The sequence below is a fragment of the Tachypleus tridentatus genome, chromosome 10, assembly GCF_004210375.1.
Source record: "Tachypleus tridentatus isolate NWPU-2018 chromosome 10, ASM421037v1, whole genome shotgun sequence".
Taxonomy (NCBI): domain Eukaryota; kingdom Metazoa; phylum Arthropoda; class Merostomata; order Xiphosura; family Limulidae; genus Tachypleus; species Tachypleus tridentatus.
Window position 1 is genome coordinate 68356179 of NC_134834.1, and position 18400 is coordinate 68374578.

At 32.5% G+C, this 18400-nt stretch overlaps 1 protein-coding gene across 1 annotated transcript; it reads left to right on the plus strand.

Moving 5' to 3' along the window:
- The first annotated feature begins 722 nt into the window (after positions 1 to 722).
- On the plus strand, positions 723 to 9666 carry LOC143229495 (uncharacterized). The gene is made up of 7 exons (XM_076461888.1): positions 723 to 1852; positions 2648 to 2762; positions 4091 to 4258; positions 5629 to 5923; positions 6782 to 6987; positions 8614 to 8780; positions 9030 to 9666. Exons 1-7 carry the CDS (start codon positions 1799 to 1801, stop codon positions 9315 to 9317), a joined length of 1293 nt encoding a protein of 430 aa, XP_076318003.1. The 5' UTR covers positions 723 to 1798; the 3' UTR covers positions 9318 to 9666.
- Positions 9667 to 18400: the final 8734 nt, after the last annotated feature.

Genomic DNA, 18400 nt, shown 5'->3' on the forward strand with positions numbered 1-18400 from the left:
TCGTTGGTAAAAGAGTAGCCCAAGAGTTGGCAGTAGGTGGTGATGACTAGCTCTCTTCCCTCTAGTCTTACACTGCTAAATTAGAACGGCTAGCGCAGATAACCCTCGTGTAGCTTTGCGCGAAATCAGAACCAAACCTAAACTTTTGCAAGTATTTTTTGATAATGTCATTTTCTTTATAAATTATTATAACTCGCTCCCTGGTATACAGCAAAATGTCTGCGGACTTACAACGCTAGAAAATGGATTTTGATACCCGTCGTGGGCAGAGCATAGATGGCCCATTGTGTAGCTTTGCACTTAACTACAAACAAACAAAACAACTATCGTAACTTAAATACAAGTTGTTTAATTTTATATATAAAAATTAATAGGATAAAGATACTTTCTTAATTAATTTTAAATTTTAAATGCCTTAACCAACAAACTTTAAAACATATAAAATAAACACATTAAACTCATTATTTCAAAATTTAAACATTCTCTTAAGTGTATGTGCTCTGTCATCTAGTAATTTAAAACAAATAATCCACACTATACCATAAAAACGAATAAATATAAATATAATTTTGTAAAATGAGAAAGAAGTGAGTCATCATATTTCTTAATTAATCTTTAAAACGATAGATAGCACAAAATTTAAACATTTAATTGAATTATCCATACCACACGCCCTCCAGTAGCACAGCGGCATGTTTGGTTTGAATATCGCGCAAACTATTTGAGAGCTATCTGCGCTCAGCGGCATGTCTGCAGACTTAAACGCTTGAATCACAGTTTCGATATCCGTCGTGAGCAGAGTATTCTGTATCTTTGTGCTTGATTACAAATAATTCATATCCTCACACGCGATCCTCTCTGTGATCTATTATTTTTGAAATCGAACCATTACAAGTTTTCGTAATTTGTTATTATTAAGTGCTACTGCCCTTCATACTTACTGACATCTCATAACCAATCCATAGTTTAACAATTATGGAATACCATATTTTCTGTATTATTAACGATAACGGCCCAGCATGGCCAAGCATGTTAAGGCGTTCGACTCGTAATCCGAGGGTCGCGGGTTCGAATCCTGGTCGCCCTTCCAGCCGTGGGGGCGTTATAATGTTCGGTCAATCCCACTATTCGTTGGTAAAAGAGTATCCCAAGAGTTAGTGGTGGGTGGTTGATGGCTAGCTGCCTTCCCTCTAGTCCAGTGGTTCCCAACCTTTTTTATGCTCCGCACCCCTAACAAATTTTAATATGTTCTCACACCCCTCACAGTACTTATTTATTTAAGAATAAAGGTGAAGGTGGCCAAAACAAATGTTATCTCGCACCCCCAACGCGTGCGAGCACCCCCTGGTTGGGAACCATTGCTCTAGTCTTACACTGCTAAATTAGGGACGGCTAGCGCAGATAGCCCTCGAGTAGCTTTGCGCGAATGTTCAAAACAAACTGTTAACGGTAACAATTTGAAATTATGAAATTTTTGTTTTCAAACCAAACTAAGTTCTGTGAGGTAAAATTATTTTTTGTAAAGTACCACCTACATTAAGCAATATTAGGATTTAAAGTTGAAAAGTGCAGAAATGAGAAAACTTCTCGAAAATCAGATAACAAAAGCTTTTTTTCTTTATCTCATTCATTCATAAGTTTCATGTCACACGATGGACTTTGTAAGCGTATTGGATTAGCCTTGTTCCGCCCATCAGTATAACTGTACCAAACTATCGTCAATCGTCAGGTAGATACTAAAGGTTAGTCGCAGACCGCCACTATCTCAAGTAGTGGTGCGACTTGGCGACAAGAAAGAATGACTTTAGCTGTGGGAGACAATTTGACGATCTCGCGCGAAAAGCTTAAAGAAGTAAGTAATTTTAACTGTTAGTGTTAAAACTTATAAAAGCGCTTTGTTAAACGTATTTAGTGATTAACAATGATATTTAACAATAACATTTAGAATATTATTGTTGCACTTTTGATTTTTAATTGTCCAAATATCACATTAACAGCAGTTGGATGCTGTTAAACCAAGGTTCTGTTCATTAATTCCATGCCTACAGTCTAACTCCCACTAGTCCTAGTAACTTGGCTTAAATCTTAAAATTGGAAGGAAAACATAATACATACAAACGCGTAAAAGTTAAATTAAACTTGCTTTAAAACTAACTAATTGCACATTAGGGGCATTGCACAGAAATGTGTAGAGATACTACTATAAATATAACGCTTATGTTATTATATAGCCTACAGTCTATTAAACTTTATATGTATCTCGTGTAACGGTAATTTTGTGTTAGGATCTTAAATGTTCAAGAAGTGATGCTACATGTAATAAATATATTGTATAATCACATTTTTACTCTACCGTGCTTAAAATACTTGGCATGAGAAAGCGCACATTTTTCTGTTTTGTTTATAATTTATGTAAAATCAGCCTAAAACTGTATAAATAGAAAATTTATGTGTTTTAAAGTTATGAACGAAATTTAAAGTTTACTGGCCAATACAGAAATGAAACAAATTTTCATTTTGTACAGTTTAACAGTTAACTTTTAACATACTACAAGATTAAAGTTTATCATCGATGTTGTTATTTCTCAGTAGTTAAATGACACTGAAAATTATGGATCATGGAATATATAACACTTCCCATTTTCAGCTTTTTCATTGGGTTATTGCAATTCAAGATCCGCGAGATCTCTGGCGAAACCATGCAACATTCTTGTGTATTGAGATCGTTGTGATCATTTGTTTTATCCTGACATTTAAACACGGTAAGTTGATTTGCTTAACTTAAATATAAAGAAACTAGTCTGTTATGATGAATGTTGTAAATCAGGGAATGTTGTACCTCTGCATAATAATCTCTTCTCTAAAATTAATTTTTGGTGAGGTACAGAAATTAACAAATAAATGGTAAGTTAATTAATGTTCGTGTCTGTGCTTGGTAATGTGAAGTAATTCATTCAAGATTAAATATTTTATTTTTAATGTTTTTGTAAACTTAATAAAAATCTATACATTAGCCAATAATTACAGCATGTAATTTATGTATAACAGTTTTTCTAGTTAAAATGTTGAAGATACACATAAGTAATTATTATTTTTTTAATTTTCTCTCAAAGTTTGAGATGGTAAAGAATTCAAAAATACCTAGTTTTTGTTATTTTAGTAAATATACACACCACATATATGAGTATTTTTGAACACTGGTAGTAGTGTGTTTTGTTTTCATTCTTCTTGGGCATGGATTAAATGGATATTTCTACTTCAAAAATATGTATGATTGTGAAAATAGATTGAAATTAATCTTACAATTAAAAAATAAGATGAATGAAATGCAAATGATTACAGTAATGGCTTTTTTATATGCATAGTAACTTAGAGCTTTCTTACAATAGTTATGAATAAATTTAATTGTGCTGATTCTATGTAGTTTTCAATGCACTATGATCAGTCCACTAAAAACTTGTTAATACAGTTTTATTGTATAGGAATGTGTCATAATTGTTAACTTACTGCACAACAAAAGATTGTTTTAGAAATGGAAAATTTTGAAATTAATAAATAAATTTCATTGTGCTTTTTGTTGTTGTTTTTTAATAAAATGGTTTGAAATACCTCAATGGCTTAGTAGTAAGGTTACAAGCTTACTCTGTTAAAAATCATATTTCAATTTCAAATAGTTCATTACATAGCTTTGTGGTTAACAATAATCACACCAAAATACTTCAAGTTAAATAACTCTGTGGGCCTTTTAAAAGGTCTTATATTTATAAGTTAGTAAATTAGTGTTATTATCAGTGTGTTGCATCTTCATTAGAACTTTTAATGATTGCCTAAAGTTTATTAATTAATACTTTACAGTAAAATAAAAGTCTAAACAAACTGCAAGGTACTATTTAAAGCAACTTTTTTTTTTCTCAATTTTAATCTTTTTTCAATGATTAAAATAAAATAACTGATAAGCAGTGTACACTTTTTGTAATTTACCTACTTCTAAAATCAGCTATGCATAATTGTAACAGTAATAACATAGCTACAGTAACTAAACTTGATGTATTTTATTTCACTCTTAAGTTTTGTAGCTTTATTCTTCTAGCCACCAAACATGGAGGCCGATTCTTATCTCTGTGGTGGACAGTCGTTATGTCAGGATTAATCATCGAGTGTATCAGCTATTTAGTTCCACAGATTGACAACTTTTGGCACTCTCAAGCCACAGTCATGTTCCTGGGTCATCGTCTACCTTTGTTAATTGTTTGTGTTTGTAAGTCTGTTTTAACATAACGATGTTTTGGGACAACATCCTGTAAATTAAATTCAAATAATTTAAAAATAAATCTTAAAACCAGCCCTTATGAATTCATATTATTATCAAGTTTTTCTTAAGCTCACTTAAATTTTACTGTTTCTACAACATCTGAAAGCAACCCATTCCAAAGGTCAATCACCCTGTTAGAAAAATGAAACTGTATTATCTGAAGATAACTTCTATCTTGCCAAAATTTATATTTATGTACCCTAGTTCTACTATTCTCACTGTTAGATAAGAAAAAAGATGATTCATCAACATATTGGTTCCCTTTAAATCTTAAACACCTCAATCAGATTACCCAAACTCTTCTTTCTTCAAGAGAAAACAATTTAAGAGATGTCAGCCTCTCATATGGCAACCCCTCCATCCAGTAACCATTCTAGTAACTCTTCTCAGAACTGTTTTCAACAATTCAATGCCTTTCCTAAGGTAAGAAGCCCATGACAGAACACAACATTCCAAATTTGGCTTAACCAGTAATCTGTAAAATGAATTTATATTTGTATTTAATATTTCTGTCGATACAACCTAAAATCCTATTTGCCCTACCATTTCCAACAGTACACTGCTTGGATGGCTTTAGAGACTGATCAACCATTACATAAATGTTACACAAATCTACTCAATGGCTGCCTGCACTAGCCTTCCCTGATTTTAAAGTGGTAGATTAGAAGAAAGGTAGCTAATTAGTGCTACGTACCACTAACACTTAACCTACTCTTTACAGATGAATAGTGGAATTAACCATCACATAATAACATCTCAGTGACTGAAAGTGTGAAAAAGTTCAGTGTTGTGATTTGAACCTGTAGCCCTCAGAATTAGAGTTGATAATTTTAGAATTGAGTAAGCATCATACTGTTTAAATACTAATTAGAATTGTTATTAATGTTCTTAGAATTTGTTTCCCCTGGTGGCTCAGTAATGAGATAAGGGGTTTAAAACACTTGACTTCAGGATTCAGTAGCTGTGATTTGCACATCGCAGATAGCAAATTGTACACTTTACACTTAAAATTATCTTGTCTTGCCATAGTATAAACTAGTAGTGCTACTAACCTCATGCATACTGTACTAATGGATTGTATTTATTTTGTAATTCATAAGTGCATAAGCACAAACATAATATAGTGTTAAGTACTGAAAGATTGTATTAGTACTCTATATTCTGCAACACCTGACATAGATGTTTATTGGTAACTGACTTCAAAGAAAGTAAAACTACAAATATCACCTTAGAATATTTCCCATGATGCCCCACATTCATTTTTGTACATAGTCTATGAACCATCATCTTAAACTATTAAATTTATCATTTTGTAGATCCTGTTCTGTTGTATACATCTGCTGCAGCAGTTTCCAGATTATGGCTTCCATTTTGGGCTGAACCTTTTGCTGTAGGCCTTACAGTCTTAGCCATCGATGTTCCCTGGGATATCAATGGTGTAAACTTTGTATGGTGGACTTGGCATGATACAGACCCCAATATCTATGACAGACACTACTGGGTTCCCTGGTGTAGCTTTTACTTTTTGGCTGCTTTAGGCTGTACCTTGTCTTTCTTACTTCATGGTTTCCGGTGGCTACTTACAGGGAATGACAAGTACAGTTCAGGAGGGTCAGTTCAGGATTGAAATTTCCATACAGATGCAAAATAAGCATAAGTCAAAATTTTTAAAGTAATGCTATTACTTTTGAGATTCTGCCTGTATGTTAATATGTTATTGATTGTAGTTAGATAACTGGGAGGGGCTTTAACATCTTTGTTCAACTTTTTGAATAACATTTAAAAATAAAAATTGATACTTGTTACAAATTTTGAATTTAAATTGCCCATATATGTACTTTTTAAGAATTAGAAATTTATCCAAGATAACAGTTATTTAGAGTGTCATGACCTCATATACATCTATTTATCTGTTTAGAATTTAGCTATCACCCCTTACTGTAGTTTCATACATACAACATTGATATATACCCATCACCCACATATGCATTTACTTCAGTATCTTAAATATCAAAAATATTTGTGACATGTCACACATTATACCTAATCATGGGTAGTTTTGAAAGTAATTTAAATTGTTGTATTCAAGAAATAACATCCAGCTATATATATCTAAAAAAAAAATTAAAATATTTATCACCTATGTTAAATTATTCTATGATAATGTATCTTTAATTTTCCTAGATATATCTCAACCCTGTATTATTTATTTTAAGAAATATTGAGCTATTATCCATAATTTGTGGTATGAAAATTTATGACAACATTAGATTAAGTTTAATTTCATATAATAAGACACTCTCCTTATAATATTAGTTAGTTTATCTCACATAGATGTATTTTAGTTTTGTCCATTTTTCATAAAAGTGGAAAATAAACCTGCTATTTCCTTGCTTATTATTATTTGAATTGAAGTACCTTAAAGTAGTTTATAAGTATGAAGTGTAATGTAATCAATAATAATGACAGGTTTTTCAAAGAAGCTCTTGCCTCAGTATTGACAGCCATCCTAATTATGCCAGTTACTTCTATCCAGTTTGTACCTTTATACCACTTACTTAAGGATGAGCTAAAAATTCACTCCGAAGTTTGTGTTTTCCTTTTCCTAATCATATATTTAATGATCTTCTGGCTTGGTGATCGTGATCCATCCAATGAAGCTAGGCCAAAGAAAGGCAAGTCTGAACTTGTAGTTCTTAAATGCATCAGTAGAGATTAGTTTATCCATTTAAATCTTTCTGTCTGTGGTTTGCATTTTAATTTCTTGAAGTACTTTTCTTTCAGTTGTAAGCTATCTTACTTCAAAATTGAATTACATATATTAACTGATAAACAGTAGTATATACGCAAGTCTGTTACCAAAATTTAAGGTAAACTATGGATAACAAGAGACTTTTTTAGTATTTTGAGGCTTTCCTTGTACAATTTCCCTTGAGAAAAGTAATCATTTAAACCTGCTCTTTACTGTTCATGGAATCGTTGATTCCCTTCTTAATCTCATAAAGTGTTGGCATCCATTTGCATTGATGGCAATTCGTTTCAAGAATACCATTCTTTTGAAAAGTAAAACTGTCTTAACTGGAGTTAAACTGTCGGAGAAATCTTAATTTTGTGTTTACTCATTGTGTTATCTTTGTGACGTAGCACATTAAACTTCAGTAAGATTACCTCTTATTCTTTCTAACATATCCATCTAAAATAGCCCTTTTGTCTTTAAACTTATTCTAGTTGTCCTCTGAACCTTTTCCAGCAAGTCAATATCACTTTATAAATAAGAATACCAAAACTATACACAGTTCTCTAAATAAGGCATATTTAGTGATTTGTATAGAATTTCTTTTGTATGCTAAATACATGTTTGCATGCAGTTGTTTCTAGTTAAGTTTTGCATGTGTTTAAAACTGATTTTAATGATGAAGAGTTATATTATCCAAGTTGTTATTGTGCTTATTGATTTTATTCAGAGAATTGGTTAAAATTCACTGGTAAATTGTCTGCAGAACCAATCATTACAAACAAATCTTGATGTAAAATTTAGAATTTAAGTCTGTAGAAAGTATGGGTTAAAATGAACAACGGCAAACTGTGGCAAACTAGTATTTCTGATTCAGAATATTTAATTCTGAAAAGAGCTAATAAGCTAAATCTCAATACAACAAATTATAAAGGGAAAGTAATGTGCAATTTCTCTTCAAACTAATTATATGAGTTTTCCTTGCCAGTTTGTTCATTTTAACCCTAACTTTCTTATAACTATAGTGTTCTTTCTAACACGTAGTGAAATTAAACATAACAGACACCATTTAATAATATTACTATTGTAATTTTCTGAAGGAAAGATAATTTGAACAACTTGAATGACATATCTTCTGTATGGACTTAAGCATGTCTTAAACTGTCTCACATTAAACCAAAGGTATGAGCATTTATAAACTTGATGTTTAGAATCATATTTTACCACATAATTAAAAATGATTGAAATTTTAGTACATTTCTGTCATGTATCTGTTAACATTAATCTTTCACATAATGTTTTTTTAAGTAGATGTAATAACAAAAACATTTTATATTACCAATGTAATTTCATGAAAGAATGAGAACTTGCTTCACCATTATGAGTGTATATTGAACATTGTATCAAGAACAGTTGTAATATGGATTTATGCATGTTTTCAATGTTTTCTTTCTTCACATCTCCTTTACTCTTACAAGTAGTTTCATTTAGCAATAACAGCATAGTTCCAGTTATCGTTGATTCATGTGTTGCTTACTTAAATAGCCAGATGATTTCCAACCAATAGGTCATCGTCACTATTGTGATGAACTAGCTATACTACTGGGGTTGTGGTACATAACACATTTTGCAGTGGCAGTCTTTGGGCATCCAGAGAGTATCGTAGCTACTGGGCTTCGGGAACCAATTGGGCCTTGTGACCAGTATCTGGATGTCTTCACTCCTATGGGTCAGGTGAGAAGAAAACTTCTGACCATTGTTTTCCATGAGTTTATTATACTATATACACTTACTGGGTGTTAAATATTATCTTGTTTATCTGCTGTCAAAATATTAATACAGTTAATGTATTGTATATCACTGGTATAATATATTAGGACTGGAGAAATTCAAATAATTATTGTGTAAAATAATTCCCATATTATATTATTTAGTGAAAAGTGCTAGTATAAATAAAATAAAGCATTATTGATCTGGTTTCAGGTTCTTCAGAAAAGGAAATACCTATGTTTAGAAGATTATGATGAAGGCTACTATGAATTTCATTGTGTGCCCAATCATGAACTGGAAACATTAAGAAATGGTAGTAACATTTACTGGTATACAGTGTGTGGTGTCCCATTTTCAAACTATGCTGAGTATGTAACTGTGATTGGTGGATACTGTATACTTGGCCTTTTCATCTTTTACCAGTACTTGTTCCGAAGCGGGCCTGATTTGTCACTGTCAAAAAAGACTAAGAAAATTGCAATGAAGTCTAAAACAAGTTAAATATATAAAATAATGTGTAAAACTGAAACTTAATTTTTGAAACAATTTATTTTTTGATTTCTTTAACACTGGGCATTATTTTCAATATTTTTACATGAATCGCTACATATTGTAAAATAACAAAACATTTCTTTTTTTAATCTCCAATGTATTTGACATATAGATACTGAATACAGTAAAAACAAACTTGATTTAATTATCAAAGTCCACTGAGAGTGCATCATGCACCAGTGAAGGTATATATAAATTCATAGACACAAATGGAAGCAATGTAAAAATATATCACTAAAAGGTTACACTCTTCAATAACCATGCTGACATGTGACCTTAAATAAAAGTTAGTGATAAACTTGCTTGTGTTCCTCACTTTTTATACATATACAGCTGATAATTATTTATTCTTGACAACTTTTTTTAAATATGTGTTTCTTGATAAAATGTACGTGTTTTATTTGAAAGTACATGCATGTTGGAGAACAGGATAAAAAAAAATTTTGCTTTCTTGGGTAATTTCTCTGACACATTAACAGTTGCACTATTAATTTATCTTCTGACTCTGATAAGCTTCAGGCGAATAATGTTAAAATCCATGGTTTAATTATCCACAATGCACACAGCACAGATAATCTATTGTGTAGCTCTATGCTTAACATCAACTACCACCATCACTGTATTAAACTTAAGACACTATCTCAAGAGAATACTGTGTTGTCAGAGTTTTTATGTTGTCCTTTTACTTTATTTTTCAAATAGTCTGACTATATATTAAATATCATTAGTTTGAAACTCCAGTCTATATAGATTATATTCAAGAGCAAATTAAACATTTTAGCTGTATTTTTACAGCTAATATTTTTCAAAAAGATCAACATGTTCAAAACGCCTGGATACAATTAACAATTCATTGTAAGGCCTACTCACATAGCAATATTGAAAAATTATAGATGTGTTTAGGAATATTTCTTACCTGATATTATGAGGACCTAAAAAAGCTTAAACATATTTAAGAGTTTTACACTATTGATTAAAATATTGGAAAAATAAAAAGAAGAAAGTAATCACTGGCATTTCATTGAGAACTGAAGCATTTATTACGATTCACTGCTTATGGTTTAACGTTTGAATGAATTCCAGAATTTGACATTGAATGTCAGCTTTGGTGTGTGCTCTTTCCAAGGTCAACTTTTGTAATCGTTGACTTCTGGTGGCCTAATAGTGGTATGTCTGTGGACTTATACCACTGAAAACCAGGTTTCAATACCTGTGGTGGGTAGAGCAAAGATTTGTGCTTAAAAATAAACAACAGTGACTTCTGGTGTTGCTTTAACATTGCCTTAACATATTTAGTGAGAAAAAGGAGCATTAAAATTGAGAACTTCAATATATCATCTTCTGTAAAGGATGTTGTACTTCTGATTGATGAATTATAATTTATGTACAGATACTGCAACTCAACTTAAAAATAGTAGACATATAAGCATATTGATGAATTTTACTCCAGGAGAAACTGGTCTGTTTTATTAAGAATGAAACTGATTACTTACATAGCAAAAAGTAGGCCTATCTCCTCTTGGGATACACATTGCTAACAATTAAAATGTACTAAATACATTTGGCAAAATAAGTTATATTAGATCCTAAGAAGTTATAGCTTTTGAACTGTTCTTTTAGGATAAATTTCTCTACTGACTAGTGGCTTAGGATATGTGTGTGGTTTGACAATGGATTAGGTGTGTATTAAGCAATTCCCGAATTGATGTTTATAATTTTTTTTTCTCTCTATTATAGAGTATCATTTTGTCCTGAGTTTCAGCAAAATAGTTTTGGCAATGAATATGCAAGAGGGTTTTAGTTTTTTGAAAAAAATATTTCATTATCAATTGGTGCAAAAATAGGTGCTACTGATAAAATGGAACAACTTCCCTCAGAAGTTGTGATCAACTATCAACAAATGTAAAGATTGCTTTCCCCACTGAAGGAATGATGAAGTCATTAGTCACAGGTATATAAATTAATAGTTGTAGATATATAATATTTGTATGAATCATGGAACAAAAAGTACTGTTTTTTTATTGAATTATTTGCTACTCATACACTTATTCTTTTCATTTAGGTTTTAGAAAGAGCCCAAAGATGACACTTAAAGACCTAGGTTAAAACTTATAAAAATTAATGTAAGTATAACATAATTAGCAAGTTATATTTCTCTAGTTTTACCTACTTTTGTAGTGCACAGTTGTACGACTCATCCTCATATTATTTTATTAATATACATTTATCCTTGGCTAATGTGTTTCAATAAAGAGAATTTTAGACAAATTAGGTACAATTATTTTAAATTAAATTACATGGTTTCAAAACCATATGTATTTCCTATCTCAGACTCTTTATCCTTCAGTCTAATGTGTGATTTCGATCTCCATTTTTATCACTAAGTTTCTAACTCCATGGTTTTATAATAAAAAAATTTTGATATAATTTTTGTGGAATAAAGAAAAAACTACTACTTATTCTTATGAGGCCTCACTTGGAAGAAGTTTCAAAGGCCAAAATGTAAGAAGCAAAAACTGTGAGGAAAATAGATAGTATGTTTTAGAATATTGGAGATTTCAGTGTCACTTGTATCTTCTGTCATGTAAAATTTAGGAGATAATGTTCACTTACAAGAAGAACAAAGATAAAGTGAACACAAGTGAAGGAAGTGCACTAAATTAAGATTTTTATTTTATTATTGATATTGCTTTAAAATGTAAAGCAAGTAATGACTCCTCTCCTGCAGGAATGAGCTTCAATAATAGCAAAACTTACAAGAACCAGTCAATCCCAAGTTCCAGAGTAGAAGAACCACCAAGACAGTCTGGTCCATAAGAAAGTAGTAGTAATAGTAACACCTTAACTTCTCTTGTTGCGAGATGGACTATATAATGGCACAACTCAAATGCAAAAGATCTATCTATATTATTTTAAAAAATGTAAAATACATAAAAATAGGAAATGAAAGGAAGAAGCACATTTGACATTAATATGGAAAGAACAAGTTACTTTCATGTGGCACATAGTATGAAAAAGTAAACACTCATCTTTTCACATTTTACTAAATTTTTTCAAGAAAGAATTATCCATTACAGATAATAGCAGAAATGCCATCCCATTGGTGGCTATTTGAGCAAGAAATAAGTAATCTCTCCAGGGGCATGTTTGAGAACTTAACGCTGCTAGGAATTAGTTTTGATACTTATGGTGGGCAGGTCACAGATAGCCCACTGTATAGCTTTGTGTTGCGCTTAACTTCAAGCAAACAAACAATTAATAACTAGTATTTATACCTCATTGAAAAATATTTAGGAGCAGCGAACATTTTCTAAAAAAGGTTTTAGAACAATTGCACGGGAAAGGCATTCAATTGTGCTTGTAAGTGATACTCATTGCATCAAAATTATTCAATGTACAGAGTACAAAATTTTTCTTAACTTTTAATGATATAAACTGTAATGTTTTCTATACATTAAAAGTGCGACCTTTTACAGAGAAAGTAATGATTTTAAGAACTATTTTTATCACTGCATTTAAAAATTACATCAATAAAGACATAATCGAACCCTCACGTACTGTCTTAGTGAAAGTCAAGTTCCAGTTGTACTGTTGTTTAAAATTTATTCTGTTATAAAGAAATGATTGTTGTATACACTATAGTTAATTTTGTAACTGTCTGAATTTTGAATACTTTGCGTGAAAGTTTTTTTATGGATTTTTGTTTGTGGCACCATTCAATAGATGGCGATACATTTCAGAAGTATCAATCGCCACTTTTGACACTGAGAGCTTGTATTTCAACACAATAAATAACATTATTGTGTGTTTTCCTTACAGGAAAACTTTTATTTCTGAATTTCGCGCAAAGCTACCCGAGGGCTATCTGCACTAGCTGTCCCTAATTTAGCAGTGTAAGACTAGAGGGAAGGCAGCTAGTTATTACCACCCACCCCCAACTCTTGGGCTACTCTTTTACCAACGAATAGTGGGAGTGAACGTCACACTATAACTCCCCCATGGCTGAAAGGGCGAGCATGTTTGCTGCGACCCTCAGATTACGAGTTGAACGGCTTAACCCACTTGGCCATGCCAGGCCTACTTATAGCAGCGCCGCATCAAGTTATCTGCTGAGTCCACCGAAGGAAATCGAACTCCTGATTTTAGCGTTTTAACTCCCTAGACTTTCTTCTGTACTAGTGGGAGACTGGCATTATTGTATTTATATTTCGGTTACAGAGATAAATATGTAGATAGCCACACCATTTCTCCATTAGAATAAGATTGAATTGTAAACCAGTTGTAATATTCTCATATTGCAATAGAACAGCGTGCGTCGAAAATGTACAAGTAATAAAACACCTTTTTACACACTGGTGGAGTTATACACAGTCTGACTAAAACACCAATATCCCTAACACAGAGTGGAGGAGAACTATAATTAATTATTCTAGAAAGAAAGTACAAAGTGTGTAAAACTTACATTACAAAAATATAGTTTATCCAAGTTTGTACATGTTAGCTTCCATCAGAATCTACCTTTCAGAAGTAAAAAAACTTCTATTACAGTTTTAACTTTACATTAGGTCACGGCACAGTGGTATGTTTGCGGACTTACAATGCAACCTAGGGGGTTTCAATGCCCGTAGTGGGCAGCGCAGAGATATCCTTTTATGGAGCTTTGTGCTTAATTACAAACAATCACGGCCAGGTGGGGTAAGGCGTTCGATTCGTAATCTGAGAGTCGCGGGTTCGAATCCCGGTCGCACCAAATATGCTCGTCCTTTCATTCGTGGGGGCGTTATAATGTGACTATCAATCCCACTATTCGTTGATAAAAGAGTAGCCCAAGAGTTGGCGGTGGATGGTTATGACTAACTGCTTTCCCTCTAGTCTTACACTGCTAAATTAGGGACGGCTAGTGCAGGTAGCCCTTAAGTAGCTTTGCGCGAAAATTAAACAAACAAACAAAAAAACAAACAAACAATCACTTGATAATAGTAACGCAATGGCGTAATGTGCTAGTTCCATGAATAATTTATTTTCGAAACTGCTAAACAAAATCTTACAACCGAGTAATTTTACTTTCGCATCTCTATGGCTTCATAGCAGGAGCATCAGTAACAAATGTTTCTAACAGGCTTGATTGATTGATTGATTGGCTATCAACATTCCAAGATATTAACGTATTTACAGGAGAAGTAATAAAATAAATTTCACAGTTGTTCTATTGCTTATTCAAAGATGGTAGCACTTAAGCATAGACTGCTATTGTTGTTGTTTTTTAGCACAAAGTTACACAATAAGTTATATGCCCTATGTCTGCCGTGTAGAATCACACCCTGGGCTTTAGCATTGAAAATCCATTTATTTACTGCTGATCAACTGGGAGACAGCAATAAACTAAACTATAATTAAATATCCACTCAGTTATCAGAGCTAAAACTGATGTTAAAAAAATTAAGTGTTGTGCATTTTTTAATGAGAATTGTAAAGACTGTCGCAACGAAACTGGCAAGTCTAATTTAGTTATCTACCATTTTATTCAAATATTAAAACTCCTAGAACATTTTTGTAATGTGGGTTTTTTATTTATTCGCTGTTAAGTACAAAACTACAAAATGGGCTATCTGTGTTACGCCCAACATGGGTATCGAAAACCTAATTTTAGCGTGATAAATACTCTGACTTTCCGATGAGTGAATGGAAGTCTTTTCTGATCAATCTCTTCATCATATATCTTGGTCAACAACTATGGTTAGATTGTGTCAATCAGGGTGCCCTAGACACGTAATTTAAAAAATATATATAATTTTATTTTCAAATATAATCTGAAAACTATATTTTTCTTTTGCGTCATCAAATGAAATAAAAGTTTTGTTATGTAATGAGTAACATTTGAATTATATCAGTCAAGAAGTAACTTAGAAACTTGTCTTCCATTTTTGCTGTATAAACTCTTAATGTTGTTATAGAATACTTTACTTCTTTTTTGCAACCTTGCTTTTCAACTAGGCACACATTTTAAAATTCGTTGGCAGCAGGTTAACTGTTTCTACTGGCGGATATTGGAGAGCTAGCCAACCCCCCTAAATCCACCAGCGATTTCATAACTTGTTATATAACCAGCTAGTTTCCTCTTCTTCTTATCTATCATATGTAGCAAAGCAAAGTGTTTTGATTTATACACTCTACTGAAATTCAACGTCAAAACTTATTAAATATAGTCAATTAAACAATGCGCGATTATATTTTTTGTTTATTTTAGAATTTTCAAGCAAAATCCCAATAGTATTGTCTGTGCATAACCGTTTCTAATTTTTAATTTGCAGACCAAAGGGAAAGCAGACATTCAAAAGCACCTACCATCAATTTTCTCTAATAATGCAATCATGGCTACAAAAGGGAAGCACTTTGTTTGGCAACAGGGCACGACTCAAGAATCCTCGGATTCACATTCTCGCTACGTTATCCTTTGAGTCATGCCCAACCAGTAAGCTACGCTTCTTCTTTCAAACATTATCATTTTTTGTATTAAATCACTCTTGCAATGTTGTAGACTCACCACCGTTTCTCTATTAATATTTCTTTGGTCAGAATTTAGGATTTTTGTTTGTTTGTTTTTTATTAAACACAAAGCTGCACAAAGAGCTACCTATGCTCTGCCCACCATGAATATCAAAAACCGGTTTCTTGTGGTATAAATCAACAGACCTGCCACTGTATCATGGGGAAGGAGGCAGAATTTATGAATATAATAGGCATATAAGACACGGTAGAACTAACTGTACTAGCTCATTAGTTGGAGAAAATACCATAAAATAAAATATAATGACACTAAAATAATAAGGTATGAACCAAATACGTGAAGAAGAAAAAGATGAGAAAGCCTTCTGTATCGAATTCACTGAAAAGACACTAAAACAAGATAGCGTGCATAAGTCAGCAAATATCTTTAACCCTTAAAAAAAGTAGGTTTATGTCCTAAGAGAGAATCCACGAACAAGTAGATATTGCACCAGAGTTTCCACCAAAGAATTCAGTGTCGAATCCTAACACCCAAATACCCCTCAGAACTTCCCTAAAAACTCTGTTAGGGTATCGGAAACGCTTATATTTTATTTCATCAATCTAAAATACTTTTTACATTTTTTCTTTCAAACTTTACTTTTTTTACAAAGTTTAAACGCTTGATCATGTTTGTATGTTCAATTCTTGCACGTAAATCACTCTTCTAATTGTCTTTGTTTGTTTGAATTTTGCGCAAAGCTACTCGAGGGCTATCTGCGCTAGCCGTCTCTAATTTTGCAATGTAAGACTAGAGGGAAGGCAACTAGTCATTACCACCCACTGCCAACTCTTGGGCTAATTTTTTACCAACGAATAGTGGGATTGACTGTCACTTTCTAACGCCCCCAAAAGGCAAGCATGTTTGGTGCGATGGGACTAATTGTCTTTAATCAGTGCTTTTATAGATTCTACCTCAATGTGTACTAATAACTTCTGTAATTTTTTGGATAGTTTGACTCTATTTGATATTCAATTATTACAAAGAGATAATCCTTCTGTAAGAATATGTTTCCTGAACATCCTTTTTTTAAATTAGTCTTTACTATCTTTCCGACTGCAGAGACACGCCTTTTTATTTTTTAATTGCATCTACGAAATACTAAATTTTGAAACAATATATAATGACATTTCCCTTTTAATAATAAAGCAATATCTTTTGTTCTTTTTCACTACTTAACTATTTTTGTCTCGTTGCTTTCGGTTTTGATCAGAATAAAACTTGCATAGATTTTGGAATTTGTTGACATTTTAATGGGAGTGGACTCCCATAGACATACATACATATCTACATATATATTATTACGTGTGTATAATTTTCAAATTAATTAATAATACTGATAATTGTTTACAAATCGCAATCGTCCAGTGAATATTAATGATTCGTTAATTGCCAGTGAGTAATAATATTTAAATTTTCAATTAATGTAACGTAATTTGATAAAGGTCTTACACTAATTCGAACTTCTCTGCTCCTTGAATTGCGGTTTGTCTTTATAAAATTAGTATCTGGTAGGTATTAAAAAGGTTCAATTAACTAGTATGGAAATGTCTCCTTTTTTTACTGCTAGAAAGGAGTAAAAGACTGAGACCTAAAGGCACATTTGTCATTACTTGTACATCTGGAGAACCTGCGCTTATAAAAAATTATTTTGTTTTTTTTAAATAAAATATATTATGGTACATTCAATACGGTTTAAACTGTAGACACTAAGACATTGAAAGTTATTTATTAAGTGAGTAGACGAAAGACACTGTGAGATTTTATACTTGGAGGCTCAAGGATATTATTGTAAAGACAGTTTTAATTTATGTTATTTACTAATATGAAAAATCCACGTTCAAAAAATCTAGAGGCCCGGCATGGCCAGGTGGTTAAGGCACTCGACTCGTAAGCCTAGAATCTCGGGTTCGAATCCCCGTCACACCAAACACTCTCGCCTTTGCTTTGTTCTAAATTTCACGCAAAGCTACACGAGAGCTATATGCGTTAGCCGTCCATAATTTAGCAATGTAAAACAAGAGGAAAGGCAGCTAGTCATCATCACTCACCGTCAACTGTTGGACTACTCTTTTACCAACGAATAATGGGATTGACCGTCACATTATAACGCCCCACGGCTGAAAGGGCAAATATGTTTGGTGTGACGGGGATTCGAACTCGCGATCCTCAGATTACAAGTCGAGTCCCTTATCCACCTGGCCATGCCGGGCCAAAATACTCGCCCTATCAGCTCTGGGGCGTTACAATGTAACGCTCAATCCCACTATTCGTTGGTAAAAGAGTAGCCCAAGAATTGGCGGTGGGTGGTGATGAATAGCTCCTTCCCTTTAGTCTTACTCTGCTAACTTAGAAATGGCTAGCGTAGATAGCCCTCGGGTAACTTTGCACGAAATTAAAACAAACCAATCAAGAATCTTAAAGTGACTAATCCATTTAGAAGTATGTTTTTAACTTGCTTTCAAAAGAAACTCGGTTTTTATTA